The 24,267-nt window shown below is 33.5% G+C and overlaps 1 protein-coding gene across 1 annotated transcript in view; it reads left to right on the top strand.

The window, feature by feature from the left end:
- LOC111154994 (stromal antigen 1) overlaps positions 1-24,267 on the top strand; it is a 432,305-nt gene that overhangs the window by 251,449 nt on the left and 156,589 nt on the right. The window contains exons 6-7 of the mRNA XM_022514974.1: positions 1,279-1,355; positions 15,327-15,531. Of these exons, the coding sequence (XP_022370682.1) occupies positions 1,279-1,355; positions 15,327-15,531 (282 nt within the window). The remainder of the gene's footprint in view (positions 1-1,278; positions 1,356-15,326; positions 15,532-24,267) is intronic.

The following is a 24,267-nucleotide window of genomic DNA, read 5'->3' as shown; positions in this document are numbered from 1 at the left end:
TCTGGACTCTCATCTCTATAACTGGGTGTATGTGATACCTGTTGGTGGTACTAAATGAATTCAGCATCCTGAAAATGAACAAGAGAGCTGTACATCAAGTAATTAAAACATGCTTAGAAATGGTTGTGATTAAAAAGATGAGGGAGATACCATTTTTCTCATTTATATTAATAAAAACTAAGTCAAATTAAGTTTGATATGCCAAATGTGCCACTGCAGTTTTTTATTAGCCCTCTCAATTAAGAGTATACTTGATGACTTTTAGTGACTCTCTACTGCTTTATACTGTTTCCTGTAAGAGTACAGTACACTTCAGAGAATTTTCCCTCTTGTATACCTAAATGTGATTTGAGTAGGAGCTGGTAATCACTGGCAAGGAACCTGTTAAAGGTTATAAAATATTTTCTTATTGATTCATTGAGTCTTATTCTTGTGATTTTTAACTTGGATATTTTACATGTGTACAGTTGAAACTGAACCTTGTGTAATTATTAGACCAGTATTCTCTGTAACTCCAGATTGATTTTGAACCTTATTTTGAACCTTATTCAATCTTTGTGAGTGGTTCAAACCTTATTTGAACCTTATTTTACTTAAATTATGTTAATTTTTAATGCATTTTTGATATAAACTCACTACTTTTAGAGTGATAATATTTATGTAATCATGATTGAGATAAAAATTATGTAGCTAATAATGGTAGTACTAAAGAATGGAATGAGAAAGGGGGTTAACTTTTTCTTTCTTTGATGCTTATGTTGAAGTTACCAAGCTATTTTTCATGTTCAAATAAAACAATCTAATCGACAGGTGTCACTAGATTAAGGAACATTTACTTTTAATTTATAGAAAAATATTCTGTTGATAACAAATATCAGAAAAAGGCATGAAGAGAAATAATATTCTCTATGCTTGGCTGTTTTTCATACTAAGGCAGTCATCTGTATGCCTGAATAGCATCAGTCAATCCTTAGGGCCCTCCAAACAATCTAAATTTATTATTTTATGACTCCCATCTTTTCCCTCCCTAACACTCCTCGCAGTTTTTTCCTCATACTTACCTAATTCACAGAATATTCGGGTTTTTAAAAAATGTCTAAAGAACTTTGAAGTTCTTAAACAAGGGATTCCTTTAGGTAGGAGTTCAGGGGAAGAAAAAACTCCAAACACTTTGATATAAAATTTTTCAAACATAAGTTTTTCAAACAGTGGTCAGGTTATATTTAATGTTTAGGATGGGATAGGAAAAGATTAACGGTAAAATCTGTTGTTCCACAGGTACTGTGAGAATAGAGATGTTTCGAAATATGCAGAATGCAGAAATCATCAGAAAAATGACTGAAGAATTTGATGAGGTATAACATTTCAGTATTTATACAAATTGCCTAATTATACTTTAAAAATGGTAAATATGTTGACTATTTCAAGTTTTATTTTGATTTGGTGCTTAAGAGAAGATATACTTTTTCTTCATTTATATATTAACCCATGTTACTAATTCTAAAGGTAACGATCTTTGTCAATTTCATTTCATTGCATGGAGATATGAGTGGTAAGTGATAAGGATAATAAAATTAGTGATATGAAGTAGAAGTTGATTCTTTACATTCATTCTTGAAGACCACCTAAATTCCCAAATTTATAAATGCATCTCCAGTAGTTTTATGTTCTGCAGAATCAGTCATGTTAAATCCTTTGGAGAAAAAAGGGTTTAGAGGTCAAATAAGTGTGAGTAGGCTGCATATTATGGCTCTTTTAGAGATTGTCAAAGCACATTATCTTATTTAAGGTTCTTAGAAATCCCGATGGAAAAATAACCTGCTTAACTTCGTTTAATCCAGCATTCCTGAAATTTTGTTATGTGCATCTCTCCCTACTGCCCCCTCCCCAACCCCACCCCCATTTTGTTTGTTTGTGTAAAACTTAAACTTCTATTTGGGACAGTCTACTTGAGAATATTCTGATTTCTACTTAGAATACATGTTTTCTTTGCTAGTCTTCACAAATTAATCAGCTTTACACTGATTCTACGTGTTGAAACACTTTCACAATTTTATTTATGTATTCTGTTTATGGTAAACTCATTTTATATGTCATGCTTTAGACCACCATTAATTTTAGTTTTAATATTCTGCCTTTTGATTTAAATAAGATTTCTATCTTTTTTTTGGACTTTCAACACTAACAACAAAGACTGTGGGTTTTTTGTTTTGTTTTGTTTTATTAATATATAATGTATTATTTGTTTCAGGGGTACAGGTCTGTGAATCATCAGTCTTACACCATTCACAGCACTCACCATAGAACATACCCACCCCAATATCCATCACCCAGCAACCCTATCCCTCCCCACCCCCCCAGCAGCCCTCAGTTTGTTTCCTGAGATTAAGAGTCTCTTATGGTTTGTTTCCCTTCCGATCCTATCTTGTTTCCTTTTTCCCTCCCTTCCCCCCACGAACCTCTACCCTGTCTCTCAAATTCCTCATATCAGAGAGCTCATATGATAATTGTCTTTCTCTGATTGACTTATTTCAGTTAACATAATACCCTCTAGTTCCATCCACAGCATTGCAAATGGCAAGATTTCGTTTATACAACAAAGATGTCTTTTTTTCCCCAGGTCCACTCTTGCAGTGGGGTGGGCTTAGATTTTTCTTTTTTTATTATTAGAAGTAGGAGTATCTATATTTAATTGAAAAAAGTACTACAGATACATCATAAAACATACACATGTTGCAACACTGTGTATCTTTTTCACCAGATGTTCACCTTTATTCTAATGGCACACACCAAAACATTTTCATAAGCATCTTTTTTTTTTTTTTTTTTAAAGATTTTATTTATTTATTTTTGAGAGAGAAAGAGAAGAAAACATGAGCAGGGAGCCTGACGTGGGGCTTGATCCCGGGACTCTTGATTATGGCCAAGCTGAAGGCAGAGGCTTAACTGACTGAGCCACCCAGGCGCCCCTCATGAGCATTTTTACAGAAACATTCTGTCAGTGGCTTTCAGACTATTTAGTCACATTCCATGGGAGCTAGGGGGAGACCTTGCATTGTGACCCGTGTATATAATGCCATAATTACTTATTTTCATTTCTGTAATCCAAAACATTCTGAAATTCCAAAGGACTCCCCCCCCCCCCCAATTTAATGGTGGCACAACTGGCCCAGCTAACCTCAAGCTATTAAAATTTTTATTTATCTCAGTCATTGCGAATATTTACATGTCTTTCTGGTGAAATATTAATGTTCTTGATGACAGGGGGCTGCCCCAGATTCTCTTGGATTGTGATGGGATATAAAGTATATGCACTATATTAACTTCTAAAATTAAAAAATTTCTGTATTCTGAAACATTTCTGTGAAATTACTTTTCATTAAAAAAAGGGTTTTTGTTACAACTTCATGAGTTTATATGTGGCAAATAGAAGATAATGAAGCCAAATTAAGGGGAAAGTGGTGGGTTTACTCACCAACTACTATACTAACTACCATGCCAGGCTTGCAATACTGGTGATTGAGATCACAGATTAAAAAATAGTATGCATCTTGGAACTTCAGGAACTACTAAGAGTTTAGGACAGGAGTTCCCAAACCTTGCTGCATATTAATATCACCTAGGGATATTTAAAAACTAATGCCTGACTCTCTTCCTTATCCCCAGACCTTCTGATTTAATTTGTAAGGCATGTAACCTGAACTTGGGATTTTTAAAAGTTCACCAGGTGACTCCCATGTACAGACAAGGTTGGGAGAAACTTTGAGAGAAAATGAGATTTAAGCTATAAAAACACTTTATATAGGAGAACAGAATGAGAGGAAATACAATTTGGATACACATGAAATTTCAAAACAGGATATCATTGCTTTGTAGTAAGATTCTGAGATAAATAGAAGATGAGGAATTCAGCAAAATGAAGATCATGATGTATCTGAGAAAATAGTCCTATGAATATTGTCAAATATTCAGGTATATTACAAGAATAGAAAACTGTTACCAAAAGTGATAATGACTTAAATGTAGCAAATGAAAATTTTTCAAAAGGCATTTATTTCATAATCTAATATTCTAATCCTGATACGTGAGAAAACTGATTAAATCAAAAAAGAATGTTTTGGGGGCGCCTGGGTGTCTCAGTGGGTTAAGCCGCTGCCTTCAGCTCAGGTCATGATCTCAGGGTCCTGGGATCGAGCCCCGCATCGGGCTCTCTGCTCAGCAGGGAGCCTGCTTCCTCCTCTCTCTCTACCTGCCTCTCTGCCTGCTTGTGATCTCTCTCTGTCAAATAAATAAATAAAATCTTTAAAAAAAAAAAAAGAATGTTTTGAAAACCACCATTTTTTGAATAAGTCATGAGGATAAAAGATACAGACAGCATAGAGAATATAGTCAGTGGTATTGTAATAGTGTTATAGATCTGACACTTGTGATGAGCATAGCATAATGTCTGAACTTGTTGAATCACTGTATTGTACACCTGCAACTAATGTAACCTTGTGTATCAACTGTTCTTCAAATAAAGAAAGAAAATATTCTAAGGGAAAACATTCCTTTTTTCCTCTTTGACAGAACAACTAACAGTTTTATTATTAGAATATGTTCATTTAAGGCAGAATTACATTAATTATTTTCTAAGGCTATTTTATCTTAAGCATTTTAGCAAAAAACTGCATTTACATGCTTACCTATTGTTGAATATATAGTATCTTAATTGTTTTTGTTTCTTCAAAATACTTTGTGGGTCTTTTAGTCCCCAGAAGTGGAGGGAGGTTAGTTTTGGTAAATTGTACTTTGTGGCAAAATTCAGAAAGATGTGATGATAGGATCCATTGGATCCCAAGAGTTTAGAACAATATCTTGTTTATAGGGAATAGCCAGTAGATATATTTAGTTCCTGTTGGAGCCAGCCCCTGGTACCTAAAGCAAAATGTAATAGTATCTCTTCCCCAGGTTATTAGAATCACATCTCCAAATGTAAACTCTTAAGTATGTTTTCCAAAGGTCAGTTTGAATAGTTTTCATATCATATATTGAAATGTGACATCTATGAAGGGAAGCTTTGCAGCACAGTACATATAATGTATTCACTTAGTGCCTTTTTAATTATGGTCTATATTATTTTGTATTGCTCACAACTACAGAGTTTTATACATTGTGCTCTTCTGTATGTGCTTCTATGAATTTTGTTTATTTATACTGAAGTATAGAACTTCTCATTTGTTTATCCATTTGAGCAATTATTAATCATAGGATTAAAAATTTAAGAAAAGTAAAAATAGTTAAATATTGTACAAACTGAGAAAATATGAAGAAAATGCAAAAAAATGGTAAAGAAAACTCAAATTATCTCCAGTCCCAAATTAAAGTTTAAATTTATATTCCATCAATAAGACATTTTTTAGCCTATTTTCTTCATAGTGATTACCTATGATAAAGCTAAAAAATTACTCTCTTGGGGCGCCTGGCTGGCTCAGTGGGTTAAGCCGCTGCCTTCGGCTCAGGTCATGATCTCAGGGTCCTGGGATCGAGCCCCGCATCGGGCTCTCTGCTCAGCAGGGAGCCTGCTTCCTCTCCTCTCTCTCTGCCTGCTTGTGATCTCTCTCTGTCAAATAAATAAATAAAATCTTAAAAAAAAAAAAAAAAAATTACTCTCTTCTTTTCCTCTCCCCCATGCTCCTTCTCAGAAGGCAGGAGTTCTTATCTTATGGGGAGAATGCTTAAGAAGTAACTGCCTGGTGATTGTTTCACATTTTCTTAGTTTTAAACTAAGTCTTATTTTCTAAGTATGTGATAAATAAAAATAGACAAAAGGCTTTTTTTCCTTCTACCTTTGGTAATCAGACCAAATAATAAATCAGATAAATAAATAAATAACCACTTATTATGTTACATTTATGTATTATGTTCTTTATATATTTATTCATATTTATAATACTTGATTACATTTATTATCTGACTGTAGTTTGCAGCATATGTTTATTTACAGCTTAAATGTATACATAACTCGATCAGTTTCTTCTCAGATGTCATTAGATCATCATGGCTTTAACTTAGTGGTCTAAGATGAGCTTGTGCAAGAAGTGTTAGTGCTTCCATATTTATTATTCACTTGTGATTACATACTCAGATTTTTCTTTTTGTTTCTGTTTTTCCTCAAAATCTTTCTGTTAACATTTAGTGACGAGTTAAAAATAAATATTTTAAAATATATTTAAATCTATTGCATTAATCATATGCAACTTACAAAATGAATAAACCAGTGAAGAATGCCATTTTTAAATATCAGCCCCTTGAGCATTGAGCTCTTCTGATTGTTCTCTTGGGATACCTCAGATACTCTTTGTGATATAATACAATCTGAAATATGGACCTAGTGAGGGCATACAAAGCTTATTCTACATACTAAATATTACTAATAACTTATCTTTTAATTTAATTAAAAATAAAGAGAAGTTTTAATATTTTTTTGTAGTACACCACTCAGTTGGTGTTGTAAATATTGCTTTGGAAACTTTCACATTGCAGATGTAAACAGAATATTAAAGAAAGGAAGCAAAGTTGGAAGTAAGAAGTACCAAGGACAAGGGATTAATCACATAGAAAAACTCATGAAGACTCAAGAAACTGTAATCATTTTGTATTTGTAATGTGAAAAGGTACAAAATAGGAAATAATATTACAGCTGTGTACTTTGCAGTGCAAAATATTAGAGGCAAGGGGAAACATGTTGAAGGATAATAATAAATACTTGTCTTTACTGTGTGCCAGGCTATTGCACATTCTTCACATATATCTAATACTCATGACATTTTTATGAGGTAGGTCTTTTATATTATTATTATCTCCATTTTACAGATGAGAAATGGAGACAAAGAGGGTTAAGAAGCTTGCTTGAGGTCACATAATTAGTAAATGATAAAGTCAGGAATGAAGCCCAGAACATCTGGCTCCTGAGTTCATACTCATAACCACTACCCTGTTTACCTCATACACAACTGCAAGTGTATAATCTGAAGTAGCTTGAAAAGAGTCACTCAGGTAACAGTTGTACTCTCTCCACTTAGACAACTTCAGTCATATAATAAATTTCTGGCTATTTTCATTACCAAATGTCTTACAGCTGACCAAACAAGTTATGGAATTAAATTAGTATCTTTTTGAAAGGACCAATTATATTCTATTGATATATATTGAATCTTTCTAGAGTTAATCCATTCCATTATATTGTTTAAGACATTTACTCTCATTATGAGAAATGCTTAAATGAGATAAGCCAACAATAACATTTATATCTGTGGGCACTGGGTTAAATCCCCATGTGATTTTGATTAGATATGATGAACTACATATTTAAGATGTAATTACACCCTGGTCATTTCAAGATTTTTATTTTTCAGTTTTAAAATATATCTATAGGGCACCTGGGTGGCTCAGTCGTTGGGCATCTGCCTTCTGCTCAGGTCACGATCCTGGGATCAAGTCCTGCATCGGGCTCCCTGCTCAGCAAGGAGCCTGCTTCTCCCACTCCTACTCCCCCTACTTGTGTTCCCTCTCTTGCGCTCTCTGTCTCTCTCAAATAAATAAAACCCAATAAATAAATAAATAAACAAAGATTCTATAAAACATGCTTTTATAGTGATATGGAATCACATTTATATTTGCTAATCATTATGAAGACCTTTTAAATTATCTAGCTAAAGCTAGGTATTAATTCTGTATCTTTTATGGATTTTAGGTGTAACTTTTTTATTATAAAAACTGTCAAATGAACTGTTTAGTTGTCTTTTTTTTTTTTTTTTTTAAAGATTTTACTTACTTGAGAGAGAGCAAGAGAGCACAAGCAGCGGGAGGAGCAGAGTGAGAAGGAGAAGCCGGCTCCCTGTTTAGCAGCAGGGCTCTATCCCAGGACCCTATGATTATGACCTGGGCAGAAGACAGCAGCTTAACCGACTAGGCTACCCAGGTGTCCTGAACTGTTTAGTTTTTCAAAGGATTATTTGTGTTTATTCAGTAAACATTTATTGAACACTTAATGTTTGTCTGACTTTCAGTTAGGAAGTATATACTTAGAGATTAACAAGGTTATAGCTCTAGAAAATGATTTTGTGTTCTAAATGGGGAAAGAATTTGTGAACTGATAGCAATAGTATCTTGACAAGTTCAATAGTTAGGAAATACAAGACCCTATGAGAACCCAAAGGGTGAGGTTAATTATTTGAGATGTTTGAGCTTCACAAATTACTTAGCCCTAAAACTAGTTTTTAAAAATGAATAGAAGTTCACCAGAAAAACCAGGAAGGAGTTTATAGGGAAGATGGAGTTTAGGATGTATAGGAGAAAACATAAAGGTACAAAGCTAGAGAAATTAGACTAGATAATTGATTTAATACAAATAAGCCATCCCAAAACCATTGTTGTCCTCCTAAGCATACCAGACAGTGTCCTAGATGGATGCTGGAGATACAGACATAAGATAGGGGGTTGAAAAATGTGACACAATTTTTATAGCATTGACTTGTGGAATTTTTCTTTCCAAATGTATTTTTATATTACTTCTTTAATTGATGTATATATGCCAGTTGAATTTCCTGATACTCTAAGGCTGAGGTTTGTCAGAGTTGAAAGAGTTACCTTAGACTTAATTAGCAGAGGTCTGATAATAAACAGCATTTTCTCTTTAATGCCTTATGACAGCCAGCCAAAATAATCTATGACATAATTAATCTTTATAGCTATTTTAACTTAAAAACAAAAGTTCAAACAATATATTTAATAATAAATTTTATTTAGCCCACTCAGAATTTGGTTTTTAAAAATGGATCTTTCAGTGGATCTTTCCAAGAGTAAGGAATATTGTTTTCTTTGTTCCCTTGACACACGGTTCTTATGCATTCTGACTTTTTGAGGGAAAATAGAAATGAAAAACTCTTCAGTCACTGTGATATAGAAATGCACAGATGTGATTTTACATCTTAAGTACTGACTATAATATTTTTAGATAATGGTATTTCAGAATTTGGAATTTCTTTTAATGATTGCAGGAACTTGGTATTCTCAAGGATGTAAATTTGGTAGTTTCAGATACTTTTTAGTATACTTTTTAATATACTCATTAAAAAAATCATGTGCCATTTGATAGAACAAAGCATATATGTAACATATATGGATATGTATGTAACTCCCCAACTTAAGAACTGAAATGCTTGTGTGTTCTTCCACTCTCCCATTCTAATCCTTCTCCTGAGAGGTAATCGATATCTTGAATTTTGTGAACTTTTCTTTCTTTTATTGATAAACTATTTACCACTCTTAATGAAATGTTTGTGAAGGTTCATGGATGAGTAGGGACCAGACATTTTATGGTACTCCATAACTTACTGATGCCAATTTAGAGGAGAACATATTTAAAAGGACTGATTGGCAGTCCTGTTGCTGCTTTGACCTCACATATTCTCATTTCTATTTGTGGCTAAGGAAACAAATATTGTCAAAATTTATGATTGATTAAGGAGAAAACTATAGGGATCATTTAGATATCCTTCCGATTATTTCTGACCCTTATTGACAGTATCATTTTTGTAATGACTCATTCATTTCATGAAGAAATAGTTGAGTGTCTGTTAAACATTCCAAGCATTGAGGGCAAAGCACTGAATAAACCAACCAAAAATTCCTTCCCCCATGGGATTTACATTTTAGCTGGGAGAGAAAGCCAATGAATAAAATACATAGGCAAAATATTGTAGTATGGTAAATGACAATAAATTAAATAAATGACAATAATGAATAAAGAAAAATAAAGCAGAGAAGGGAGGAAGAGATTGGGAGTGAAAGGATGATTTTAAATTGGATGGTCAAGAAAACCTCTCTAAGAATGTGAGCTTAAGTAAACACTTAAAAGAGGTGATGGAGCAGCCATGCGTATATCTAGAAGAAGAGAAAATTTAAACTGCACAAATGACCCTTAGATAGAAATACACCTAGGGTATTAGACAACAAAGAAGCCAAGGTGGCTAAAGCACACTGGTTTATATATTGGCCTTTGATTGTTCTGTTGTCAGTAGTTTTTCAAAATATAAAACACTTCCTCCACATTCTTTTCTTTGCATGACATTAACTTTTAGTTGACAACAATCTAGTTGTCTTATAAAGTATCCCACATTTTTGTTTCTCTTTCTTCCTCATGGTTATCATTTAGCTTATTCCTAAATCTCCTGTATTTTGTAACTGAAAGTTAGGTCTAATGGCTTCATTCTATTACATTTACATATTTTTTGCAAGGAAATTTCATAAGTGATGCTGTGTACTTCATATTGTATCACAGTAGGTAGTACATAATGGCAGGTTGTTTATTAGTGATGCTACAATAGATCACTTACAGTGTGATGACCATTGAACCTTTTTGTAAAAGTAGTTTTCCCTTTGCACGTATCAAATAATTTGGTACTTTGTTAACATTCTGCTTATGCCACTCAACTTGCTATTCAGTGGTTTAAATATCTATTGATGATCTCTTTCTGAAAATTTGAATTTATTTTGAATGTAGAAGCCAGTGTGGCCTGAAGTCTGGAAATAGGATATTCTATACCAATCATTTATGAGTTAAAGGGTGTTGGTCTCTTATGGGAAATAGTAATTAAGCATCCCTAAACAAAAGGAGTTAGGCCTCAAGAGAGTGATGGGCAAACAATTTTTTTTTTGTTGTTTTTTGTTGTGAGTAAATCCATCAGTAAATCAAACCAGAAATAAGTCATTTTTGTCCAGTAGTCACGTCAGTAGATTTTATTTTTTCAATATTTGAGTATATATCATATCTCCTGTTTTGTCCATCGTCATCATTACTATCTTAGTTAGGCGCTCTCTGCATTCCCCCTTCATTTTTGGATCTGTTGCAGTGATAAGTCTCCTTGCTCCATTTCCTTTGCCTTTACCTCTGATTATTCTCCGTGGTAGAACCAGAAATATTTTTTATTTTATTTAATTTTTTTAAAGATTTCATTTATTTATTTGACAGAGAGAGATCACAAGTCGGCAGAGAGGTAGGCAGAGAGAGAGAGGAGAAATCAGGCTCCCCGCTGAGCAGAGAGCCTGATGTGGGCCTCAATCCCAGGACCCTGAGACCATGACCTGAGCTGAAGGCAGAGGCTTAACCCACTGAGCCACCCAGGCGCTCCAGAAATATTTTTAAACCTCTCATCTGTTTATGATCCTTACTTGCTCAAAAATTTTCAGTGGCTACCCGTTGCCTCCAGAATAAAGTTTGGCTTTATTTTAATGAAGACTTTATATGAAAAGAAGGTGCCCTATAATCTGGCCCATCTTTTCTCTTGGTTACCACCACAAAATCTGGTTTAGGTTGCCAAACTTAAAGCAGTTCTATACTCTCTTTCTATCTTTGTTTTATAGGAATTTGCTAATCTTACTGCTTAGAGTGCTGTAGACCCTATTTGTCCTGCCCAGTTGCCTCTTCAGAAAACTGGCATTCCTTCCTAAGTAGTACTGTCTGCCCTCATAACGTTCCTATCATTGTACTTAATTCACTTGTTTATTTTTTATACGTCCTTCTTTTCAACTAGAAGTTCTTTGGATGATGGAGGAAACAGGAAGAAATTGTCTAAAGAGTATAAACTTCCAATTATAAGATGAATAAGTTCTAAGGATCTAGTGTACAGAATGGTGTTTATAGTTAATAGTACTGTGTTATATACATGAAAGTTGTTAAGAGAGTAGATCTTTAGTGTTTTCACCAAAAAATAAGAAATGGGTAAAATAATGTGCTGGGATGTGTTAAGCTAATGCTCTGGTGTTAATCATTTTGCAATATATAAGTGTATTAAATAAACTTACACAGTATTATGTATCAATTAAATCTCAGTAAGTCTGAAAAAAAATAAAGTAGGAGTTTTTAGAAGCAGATTCTTGGTGTGCTCATCTTTGTATGCTAGAACTAGTGCCTGGATCATATTATTGCCCAGTAAATATATGAATACATGAATGGTTGGGTGGGTGGATACTTTCTCCAAATAAGTATTTACAGATCTCTGGTAATAGTAGTATAGCAATAGTAGTATATATCCTTGGATATATCTATTGAAATTAGGTAACCAAAAGCCAGTGTTTCATCAAAAATAGGTAATTTTGTGTGTGTGTGTGTGTGTGTGTGTGTGTGTGAGACATTGTCCATCAGTTGAGTTAAACAATTCTCTTAGATTTACTCTTAAAGAGTATTTTATCTCTTTTGATATCTGTAGTTTGTGACCAGATGGGGTTCCCAAATATCAAATGCTTAGGAATTATGCAGTTAGCCTTCCACCTCTGTCACCTGCATGAGCTCTACCTTGCAGTGGACCTGTTATAAGATTGTTCTCATTTTAGAAGCTCTAAATTTTGTAGTTTTTGTTGATGGCTCTTATCTCTGAACCTTTGTATCCTTTACCTTTTATTCTTCCGTCAGTGTCCCCAAAACTTCTAAAATAAACTTTTCTATTAGTTGCTTGTCAATGCATTTGGGAACAGAACCCCAAAGTTCTTCCTTGGAAGAACATTCACTAGACTCTACTGTCCTCCAGGGTTCCTGTAGTAAACCATTATAGAGTTAAGAATTCATGGACTTGTGACGCCTGGGTGGCTCAGGGGTTAAGCTACTGCCTTCGGCTCAGGTCATGATCCCAGAGTCCTGGGACCAAGTCCTGCATCAGGCTCCTTGCTTGGCAGGGGGCCTGCTTCTCTCTCCGCCTCTGCCTAGTTGTGTGCTCTCTCTCTCTCTCTCTCTCTCTCTCTCTCTCTGCCTGTTTCTCTGTCTCTGTCTCTGTCTCTCTCTCTCTCTCTCTCTCTCTGACAAATAAATAAATAAATAAAATCTTAAAAAAGGAATATACTTAAAAAAAAAAAAAAAAAAAAGAATTCATGGACTTTACAATCCCAGAACCAGAACCCTGTCAGTGGATGAGTGGATAAAGAAAATGTGGCATATATGTATGATACAATAGAAAATATATAAAAGTATAAATACACACACACACACACACACGATACACACAACGGAATATTACTCAGCCATTAAAAAAGAAAGGAAATCTTGCCATTATGACAACATGGATGGACCTTGATGGTATTATCCTAAGTGAAATAAGACAGAAAAGGACAAATACCATATGTTTTCACTTATATGGGGAATCCAAAACAAACAAACGAACAAACAAACTCACTCCACGGAACTCACATAAAGGATTAGTGATTGCCAGTGAAGGAGGTTTGGGGGCAGGCAAATGGGTCAAAAGGTACAAACTTCCAGTTATAAAATATGTAAGTCATAGGGATATAAAGTACAGCATTATGACTGTAGTTCTCATGCTGTTTTGCATATTTAAAAATTGCTAAGAGAATAGCTCTTTAAAGTTTTAATCACAAGAAAAAATTTCTGTGACTGTATGGTGAGAGATGTTAATTAGATTTATTGTGGCGATCATTTCACAGTATATACAAATACTAAATCATTATATTGTATACCTGAAACTAATAAAATGTTATATGTGAATTATACCTCAAAAAATAAATCGATAAATAAAATATTGTAGTTCCTTCGAATTTTTTAAAATTTTGATTGGTTTTGTGCTACATTTGAATCTTTTGAAGTATACTTAGTTTTCTTTTATTTACTTCTAAGTGCTTATTTTTCTGCCTTTTCTTTTGCTGTTGGGTTATTTAGATAAATTACGTTCTTTGATGTTGTGGAGGAGTACTACATGGCTGAATCTCACAGTTGGTATAAAGCATGAGAAGCTCTACCCTAATGAGCTTTTATGATATAGAAGCAGCAGCAGCCTCTTGAGATACCTTTGAGAAGAAGCTCTCACTTTCCTTTTACACTCTCCCGTCTAGCCCTGACACTCTTAATCTCAAGGACTAGGAAGATTCAGCCAGCCCCGTCAGTTCCTTTTTGATCTTTTTGAGGCTTAGTAACCCCCTAACACTCATATAGCACCAAAATTTTAACTACCTTTTGTGGTATTTGATCTAGTGCTAAGAGCTCTTACCTATCTCTGCTTTCTGTTGTCTTTTCTGCTATTCTAAGTATTACACTAATTCTCTTTTCTAAGATACCAGCACAGCCCAAGCCTTTCCTCATAACCAATTTTGTAGCAGCAGTTTGATCTAGAAGAAACAAACAGCCATAAATTGAGAATATTCAGATACTGCGTTCACAGAAGTTCTCACTCTCTCACTTGTGAATTTGTATTTCTCCACCAAAATGTTTTAGGCTAGAGTAGGAAACTTCTAACTAATTGGGTTCAGTGTGATTTTCATGTTGTTTTTTTGTTTGTTTTGTCTTATTTCAATTCAAATAGTTAACATACAGTGTGTTATTAATTTCAGGGTAGAATTTAGTGTTTGGCCTGTTGCATATAACACCCAATGCTCATTATATCATCTGCCCTCCTTATTGCCCATCATCCATTACCCCATCAAGTTTATGTTTTTAAACAAGATGACACAAGCTGGTAATACCAAGAGCCCATATTAGATTTCTTTTCTTTGCAAAGTTAATAAATCTGCTCTATAAAACAGAGTTAATAGAACATTTATAGTAAAATTGGAAGAAATAGGGTTGCAGTTTCAGGTGGAAAGAATTAGTTTTGGACTTTTTTTTTTTTTTTTAAGATTTTATTTATTTATTTGTCAGAAAGAGAGAGAGAGCGAGCACAGGCAGACAGAGTGGCAGGCAGAGGCAGAGGGAAAAGCAGGCTCCCCACAGAACAAGAAGCCCGATGTGGGACTCGATCCCAGGACGCTGGGATCATGACCTGAGCCGAAGGCAGCTGCTTAACCAACTGAGCCACCCAGGCGTCCCAGTTTTGGACTTCTTAATGAAGTATTTTTGAAATTCTCATTTCTTAAAAATTCTGTTTTAAAGAATTGGAAGATGCTATGTGATACCGAAATCCTGATTAGTTTGATCTGAATTCAATCACAAATATCGTTTCCAGTCTTAACTTTCATTTTTTTTTGTTTTTACTTCAAATTATCTCAACTAAGACCCAAATATAACAACATGGGAACTGGTTTTTTTTTTTTAATGTCGGTTTAGAATAATGAATTAAATAGTTGTTCTGAATAACAGATTTGAGCACATCATGAATTATTTAGTTGTGAAAGATCAAAAGAAACAATAAATATAAAGCTATCAGTGTATCTGTGTAAGTCACCTTCAATATCTGTCCACATCTACTTCTGAGAAGAAAATGTTCCTTTATAGGTAAGAAAGAAAACTTGGATTAAATTGCTATTATATGTCAAATTTAATATGTTCTTTTTATTCCTTTTAGGACAGTGGTGATTATCCCCTTACCATGCCTGGACCTCAGTGGAAAAAATTTCGTTCAAACTTTTGTGAATTTATTGGAGTCCTGATTCGACAGTGTCAGTATAGCATAATTTATGATGAGTATATGATGGACACAGTAATCTCCCTTTTGACTGGTTTGTCAGACTCCCAGGTCAGAGCTTTTAGGCATACAAGTACCCTTGCTGGTAAGTAACCAACATTTTATTCCTTTTCATTTAGTTTTGTTAAATATGTTCTATTGCTGTTTAAGTGTATTTAGATTAAGTATTTAATTACTGTGCTCCTGAAAAAATACCATCCTTCCCCTCCCCCAAATTCATCTGAATGGCTTCTATTATCTGTTTAGGTAAGATGTATGTCAATTTAGTAACTGGCATTTGATTGCCTTGATTCAATGGAAATTGAAAATTTTTTTTAGGCTAGCTGATCTGAAGAATTGATGGCTTAGTTTTCACTCTTATCTAGAGAATTTCTCAGCCAAATGCATTTATTTTTTCTTGTTTCTCCATAACAAGGCAATTTCATTAATTTAGCAATTGTTCTGTTTTCCCTCAATTACTTTAACTATGCTTACCTAAAATGATGGGTTTTTTTTCATCGGTGATGTAGAGCATAAACACATGTGTGTAAATAATCCCAGATTATATCCTTTTTCGTAGCAGTAACTTTGTATTCATCTTACACATATTGACGAACACCAGATTTAATTTCATTAATTGCATTTCATCTTCCATTTAATTAAATTTATTATTTATTGAATATATTTAAATCATTGGTTTTCAGACTTTTGCATGCATCAGAATAATCTACAGGGCTTATTGAAGCAGCTTGCATGGTCTTACCCCCAGAGTTTCAGAGATTTTGGTTATGCTGATGCTGATACTTTGGGGAATATACGTTGCAAATGCGTGATTTAAAATCTTGTAATTTTCTGGCTTAATTTGTTGCCTGAAGCCAAAATCATAATATTATCTAGAGTCATCCATATTTTTTCCCCACTCCTTTTTTTTTTCATTCCCCCCCCCATTTAATGTAGTTGATCTATATTAGTGTCCATTATTCTCTGAGTTACATGTCTATATGAAACAAACATGAAACACAGTTTTTCAAGAGTAACATTTTCCTTATTATTAGGAAAAGAGGAAGATTGTCCAATTTTATCTTTTTTTACAAAGGTAAAATAAAAATACACTTTATTGCTGAAAAAAATTTCTGTACAGAACAAACACCAAACAGTTTAAATTCTGTGTTTTGAGATATCTTCTTCCTCATTATTGGGAAGAAGAAGAGCTCTTTTAAAAGGTAGTACAAATACACTATTTATTCTTTTTAAATTATCTGATCATTATACCTTTTCTTTCTAATTTCATGACTTTTAGTATCTTAATTTTAGTTTTTTTTTCTTTCTCTTTATATATTCCATTTAGTGTTCATCTTATTTTCCTCCATGTACAGTAATGCCCATTTAGCTGGTTGTCAGATGCATAGTAAATGCAGCAGTTTGAAATAAACAGAACTTAAACATGAGATAGAAATTGCTTCTGAATAGCCAAACTTGCTCTCATAAAAAGTTAATTTTTGTTTCATAAGACTAGAAGAGAAAGGGAAACAAGTGAATGAAGGGCAAATATGAAATGCTCTCCTGCTTTTAGAATTATGAAATAACAACTCATACCAAAAAGAAGACAAAAAATTTTGCTTACAATGTCAAGAAAGAACAATGTAGGGCTTCTCTGTTGGGACAGGATACTTTATTTTTCAGAGTACTTCTCTTTAATCCAGAAATCTGTGTGCATTCTATGTAAAAGATTAAACATATGCCACATACTGTGTTTAAGTACACAAGGGAAAGAATGATATAGAAATAAGCAGAATACTTTTACTTTTAAAATGTCTCAGTTGCCTAAAAAATGCACTTTAAAACATTTGCGTTTGTCCCCACTGCCATGTAAATGAAGTATTACTGTATTTTACTGACCTCACAGTATATTTTACTGACTTCATTTCACCTCCTAACCATTGGCCCATTTTCAGTGGCTTTTATTATTGTATTGTTTCTCTATATTTATCCTTCTGGCAATCTATATTTGCTAGTTTTACATTTACTTAAATATATTTTAATTATAGCTTTTCTCCTATTTCTTTTGAGTTGTGTAGCTTCCTGCTCCTTCCAGTGCCTTTCTGCTTTTCTTTTCCCACAGTTTACCTGTAATCATGATAGCTTTTAAACTGCTTGATAAATGTCATTTTGTTTTCACTTATACTCTTTGTATATCATCATCTAGCCTATATGAATCTGAAGTTATTTTTAAAAATTAGATACCAAGAAAAATGGAAAGAAATCAACATTATGTTTATTCTGATTTTTTAGAAATGATAACTTATTTTTCAGGTCATTTTCAAATTTACTTCAAAATATTACTATAATTGCTATGTGTATTATATTCATGATCGTATCTTCCAAGGCTCAGTTTCATCAAATGTGGGACTTACAGTCACCTGCCCTTCAACTAAACACAGAGATCTTGCTGAGTACTTAAGTCCAGACTAGATAATAACTATCCATATTTTCAAGGTTTTTTTTTTTTTTTCTCATCTTTGCCCTCCTGTTTTGTTTTTTTTTTTAATGGTATGTATGCAAGGGGTAGATTAAAAGATAATCATTTTTATTCACTTTGCAGGACGAGTCTTGGGGACTAGATAAAATGGGCAGGAACATTTAATCCTCTGCTTCAAAGACTATGTGCATGGACAGTTACAAGGCAGTTATGGCCAGATATGATTATCGGCTTTGGAATAAAATGCTCCTTCACATTGCTTATATCTTAGCTGAGAAGAGAGACAATCAGGTTAGTTGTTCTGTAGGGTACAGATGTGATGAGTTCCAGAGCTTCATAAGTCATCAGAGTGGTCTTATCAGTAGTACTTTTAATTGGTTTTCCAAATAACTCATTTTCTTATTCAGTTATATAATGTATCCCTGTTGTCAGTGTTTATGCATTGCATTTAATTGTGTACTTTTACCATATTTTTATTACAAATTCATTATTCAGTAGTTTTTATAGGACTGTTTATTCTACAGTTAATAGTAGTCTCATTTTCCACTGGAGGTAAACTGTGTTTTCCCCTTTTTTTGGAATTCTTTTTTTTTCATTAAACTGAAACAGACTGTTAGCTGTTACATTTTATATTTTCCTTATTTTATTTTTTCTGTTCCCTTATTTGGAATTTTAAAACATACTCTCCCATTTGTTTGACCTTGTGTTTCACATTGTAGTACAATTTTCATTAACTATTAATCTTTAGAATTAAAAACCCATATTTCTGTTCTAAATGGTTATCTCAGTTGGACATATTGTGAATATAATTAAATAAGTAACATTTTGTCATTATTTTGGTGTATTTAGAATCTGAGACTGAGCATATTTTACTCCCCATTTTGATGAAATTTTCATGAGGAAATAGTCTCTGTTTTTCCCCAAGGTCAAAATTAGATAGGATTCCCTTTGTTCTACCATTTTGTTGTTTGGTATTATGAAGACCATTCTACTCTCAAAGAGTCTGTTTTTTAAATCTGTAGTTAAATTATTTTTTAATGTGTTTTTTTAAGATTTTATTTATTTATTTGACAAAGAGAAAGAGATCACAAGTAGGCAGAGAGAGAAAGGGGGAAGTAGGCTTCCCGCTGAGCAGAGAGCTCCATGCGGGGCTCCATCCCAGAACCCTGAGATCATGACCTGAGCCAAAGGGAGAGGCTTAACCTACTGAGCCACCAAGGTGCCCCTATAGTTAAATTTTTTTAGACATTTGATTTAAAAATGTATGCCAGTACTTTACAGAGTGTTAATTTTAAATTTCTGTTAGATGGCAATTTGCAAGATAAGTAATGTTGATTTAACTTTTTTATTTTTTGCTGTTTTCTCACCTATATAATTTTCTATGTTACAAATAGATTAATAGTGACTGCCACTCACTATTAAGGTGGAAATACTAATTTGAACAAAGGGAGATTAAGAATACAAAAATTGTATTAATAGTGCAGTGATTGACTTTAATTTTTTCTAAGCGAATTCTGAGAAAATTCGAAAATGTGGTTAAGGTCATCATGTGACAGTAAGGTGGCCTCAGTATGCCAGTAAGCCAGTTTTCATCATAGTTAATTATAGGTCACTCTCAGACTCTTAAGGGAGTAAACATTTCTTTATACATTATTGTTTAACATTATCATGTTTACATATGGTTGTCTTTATATTGATATATGATTCATTGTTGATTAATATTTCTAACCAAGTCAGAACCTCTGGACTTTTTTAGTCTGAGGAAAGATACTGTATATGAAATTGTTTTGTTCTCCAGCCGTAGACTGAAAATCATTTTGCTTTAGTAAATTGGCATCTTTTCTTTGGCTCTCAGTTGCTAAAACCATAAAATAAGTGGTTCCAAAAAATGGATTCTGTGCCAAACTATCCAGATCCATATCCTTTACTTGCCTTTTATTAGTTGCGTAATTTGAACAAATCCTTAATTTACCCGGCCTCATTTTATGTACATGCAAAGGGAGGAAGATCATGATAGCTATCTCATGAAGAGAGCATGGACTAGTATCTGACATTTAGTAAGCTGCCCCTATTATTCTGTAATGACAAGAAGAGCTAATAGTGTTGCATTGTTTCACTTCATTCATGTTTTTACTCAGAATATATTGAGCACCTACTCTATTTTAGTAATAAAAGACATTACAAGTGGGGAAATAAGAAACAAATTAGATGTTTCAAAAACTACTATTAAGAAAACTAATAGCATGTGTTTTCATTTTACTTATTTTTTAGCTCATAGGTCCCACATTTTATTAATTCAATTAAGTATTTTGTAACTCTTGACAGAATATTTTTGGTTTCTGTGGTTAGGGCTTGAAAATTTCAGGTCAATCTGGCATCATCAAAAAAAAAAAAGACTATAAAGTGTAGATAATCTCTTCTCCTTCATTTTTTTTCTTGTTTCTTTTTAAAAAATTCTTCTAAAGTCTTTCTTATTGCTTTATACTATTACTGTTGCTTTTTTTTTTTTGTTTTTCTCTATCACTTTTGTTTTTCGTACTTCTCCTCTAGAGATAACACTTTGCAGTTTTCCAGGATTTGTACAGAGTAGACTTGAGGGTTCTCATGGGATTAATGCCCAATAATTACCAAATTCATGAGTGCCATCTATAACTTTACCTATAAAATGCAATTATGTAAATTTTTAAATATTTATTTCCAATATGTAAATGTAGGTATCTATAGAAATTTGTTAAGTTTTTCTTGTTTAAAGAACCTTCATTTTTTTTTTTTTAGATTTATCTCTTTCTTTATCAAGTATGATAATTAGCTTTCTTTTGGGGGCCTGCTTTTATAAAGAAATCATGATTTTAAAATCACTCTACAAACATTGCATATCTTTTATTCATTAGCTTGTTGAGCTTAGACAAATAACTTCTGTGCCTCACTTTTTTCATCTGTATACTATTAATACTAATAGTCCTGTCACATAGGAATATAAAGCTTCAATGAGTTCATGTTAAATGCTTAACATTTACAAATCACTTAGTAATTGTTTGATATTCTAACTAAAATAGAATGACAAAGCTTACTTTGCTTAGTTCTAAAGAAGGCAGAGAAATTGAGAAAATTTTTTGTATGCTTTTCACTAACATATCCATATTGTACATTAAACATTTTCTGTGCATATAAAATTACTATACGGACTATATATTATTGAGAAAAGTACAAAAATAGAAATTAGCCATAATTATACCACCTCATCATTGTGCCCAGAACATGTTTGTTATTTAAGTTTTTTTCTCATATGCATATTCATGAGGATTTTTTAAATTTTAAAACAAATAATAGTATCAATTTTGTAGCATGCATTTTTTGTGCTTTTATTTATAATCATGTCTGATATGGCAGGTTCATTTTCTACAATCAAGATGTCCTTTAAATTATTTAACTTTTCTACCATCGTTTGGATCCTTTGTCTTTTTTTGGAGTCCCTTTCATCTTTTGCTTTCTTAATTTATTCTCTCCTTTTTAGTTAGCTTATTCTTTGATAAAGGGTTTGAGGGAAGTATGTATTTGAGATTTTACATGCCTGAAAAGTAATTACATCCTCATGCTTAATTTTCTTCAAAGGTTTTCCTCTAGTTTCCAGTGTTTTCTCCTGAGAAGTCCAATGTTGTTTCAACTTCTGATTCTGATCCTGTTTCTTGTCTTTGGATGCTTTTAAATTTTTCTCTCTTCTTGGTGTTCTGAGATATCATGGTGATATACCCTGATGTGTATATGTATTTTTTTTCGCGTTCATTATGCTTGGCGCTCTTTGTTGAATATCAGTTGCTTGGTTGTTAGTCTCTTGAGGTTGGTCTTTTTTTAAACATTGTTTCATGGATTTAATGTCTTCTCTTATCTCTTTGATAATTATTACTCTGAAGTTTTTTTCAGCTCCCTACTCTTCTGATCTGTGCTCTTATCCTTCTCTTTCATACTGGAAACTTACCTCAAATATCTGTTTCTTGGTTCTCTACTCTTGCTGAGTGAGAAACTGAAAAGGCAGTTACCAGAGAAGGGAGGACGTGGGACACAGGGCGGTAGAGAGGAGAGTGTTGTGTTTGACAGGATGAGGCAGTGGGTCTGTGTCTTTTTTGGTGAGCTTCGCTGTGAGACAGTCCTGTCATCAGCTATAGTTCCTTTAGTAACTATAATTTTCATTGTAAAAACTATAGTTTTCCTTGTAAAAACTATAGTTTTCATTATAGACCCTAAACTGTTGCTATTCATAGTTATTTTCCCTGGGGAAGTTTACCTTCTTTGAAGAAAGATCTTTCAATCTGCTTAAGTTTAGTTGCTCTTTACCATTTGGGAGTTGGGCAGGGTGAAACAGCATCCAGCGCAGTCGGTACTTCACATGTATCCCTCTTCTGTATCTGATAATTCCAAGTTTCTGGCTCATTTTATTGAGGGAGTAAACTTTCTGGGCTTCCAAGATTGGTGTGTGGTGGAAAAATTCCTTGACTGCCTAAGTAGGAGTAGAGGCTTAAGGTTTTAATTACTTATTGTACAAACATTGAAATAATACTCTTTTCAGACCTTACCTCCCTCCGTCTTCTGTGGAACCTATTATTTGTAATTCCTGAACACTTCTGGGTTCTGCAGAGCAAAATCGGTTTTTTATTTTTCTTTTAGATACACATAATTGTAATTCCCTTTTTGATAATTTGGTTTGATTTGTACGCTCTGCTCATCCTTCTGCTTCCCATGTACATATATTAATATATTGTGGTTTGGGTTTACGAGTATTTTTCTTAATTTATTGAAGATGAAATTTGTTTTTTCTTTGTTATTTTGGTTGGGTTTTTAAGAGATAGAGGGGTTGGTTAAATCTCTGTCATTTTTGGGTACTGGATGGCTCAGTCAGTAGAGCATGCGACTCTTGATCTCGGGGTTTGAGCTCAAGCCGCATATTGGGCACAGAGTTTACTTAAAAATAAAATTAAAGAAAATTTTTTTTAAAAGATTTTATTTATTTATTTGACAGAGAGAGATCACAAGTAGACGGAGAGGCAGGCAGAGAGAGAGAGAGAGGAAAGCAGGCACCCTGCTGAGCAGAGAGCCCGATGTGGGACTCGATCCCAGGACCCTGAGATCATGACCTGAGCCGAAGGCAGCGGCTTAATCCACTGAGCCACCCAGGTGCCCCCAAAATTAAAAATTTTTAAAAACCCTCGATCATTTGGAAAGTGGATGTCTGTTACAATCCTTTGTATTTGTGAAAATAAGCTTTTTAAAACTAAAGGAATAGAATCACCCCTCTTTTAAAAACATAGTTTGTCCCATTATCAAACGTATTTCTATGGAGTATAGTGATGGTTTTCAAAAGTATACTAATTATCTTAAATATCAATGAAGTTTTTAGTTTTCACTTTTATATTTAGGAACACATAAATGTAAATTGTTGGATGTTGATTAAAAGAGTCTACAATCTTAACTTCAACCATTCCATTTGCCAGTAACCACTTCTTTTTGTTTCAGTGTTTTTCTTTTATGTTCCCAATTCCAGTATAGTTTTTCTTCTGTTGGGACTTTCAATCCTTTGATACTATATTTTTAGTGTTCTTCACACCCTTCATATCTTCACTTCCTGCACTTTCCTAGCTTAGATCCTTTCATCCCGATTTATTATAATCATGTCCTTCTTCATATCCTGAATATTCTTGTTTCTTTTTTCCCTCCATCATACCTCCTTGGAAAACCCTATCCTCCCCATACTGCTCCATACCTGCACCAGAGCATCTGAAAGTGACTGAACAAAAACACATAATCATATTGGCTAGACTTTAGATTTTTCTCATAAGTGGGATTTTAATGTTGCCTAGCAGTCCTGTTATTCTACTACATAGATATTCCTACTTTGTTACAAAATTATTTCATACCTTCTTCTCAAACTTATAACACCTCCTGTTCTCTTTTTTTCACACTTAGCTGATTGTTTTTGCTTCCTTAATAGAGACAACAGAAAATTCTTCAAGGATTAAACCTACTTGTCCAGGTGCAGCTGTACCCCTATACTCTACTTTTTCTATTACAATTACCTCTAAGGTTGGTCCTTACTCTTGTGTAATAGATCTGACCCCTGGTCTCCACCTCAAGAACGTTGCTCTTCGGATTGTTTTCTGTCTACTGACTTCAGTTTCCCCACTTTTATGAGATAATTCTTACCATTATACTAATATACTCTGTTAGCTCTTATCTTTTAGAAACATTCTCTCTTGATTAAGGCTCTCCAGAGACACAGAACCAATAGGAGATATACTTACTTCCTGATACACACACACACATACATACCAAGATATGTCTATCTTGTATATATGTATATACCAAGATATA

This window comes from Enhydra lutris, unplaced genomic scaffold (assembly GCF_002288905.1).
Source record: "Enhydra lutris kenyoni isolate GAN:26980312 unplaced genomic scaffold, ASM228890v2 scaffoldscaffold39, whole genome shotgun sequence".
NCBI lineage: Eukaryota > Metazoa > Chordata > Mammalia > Carnivora > Mustelidae > Enhydra > Enhydra lutris.
Note: the sequence above shows the minus strand (reverse complement) of the source record. Positions and strands in the feature narration are given on the sequence as shown.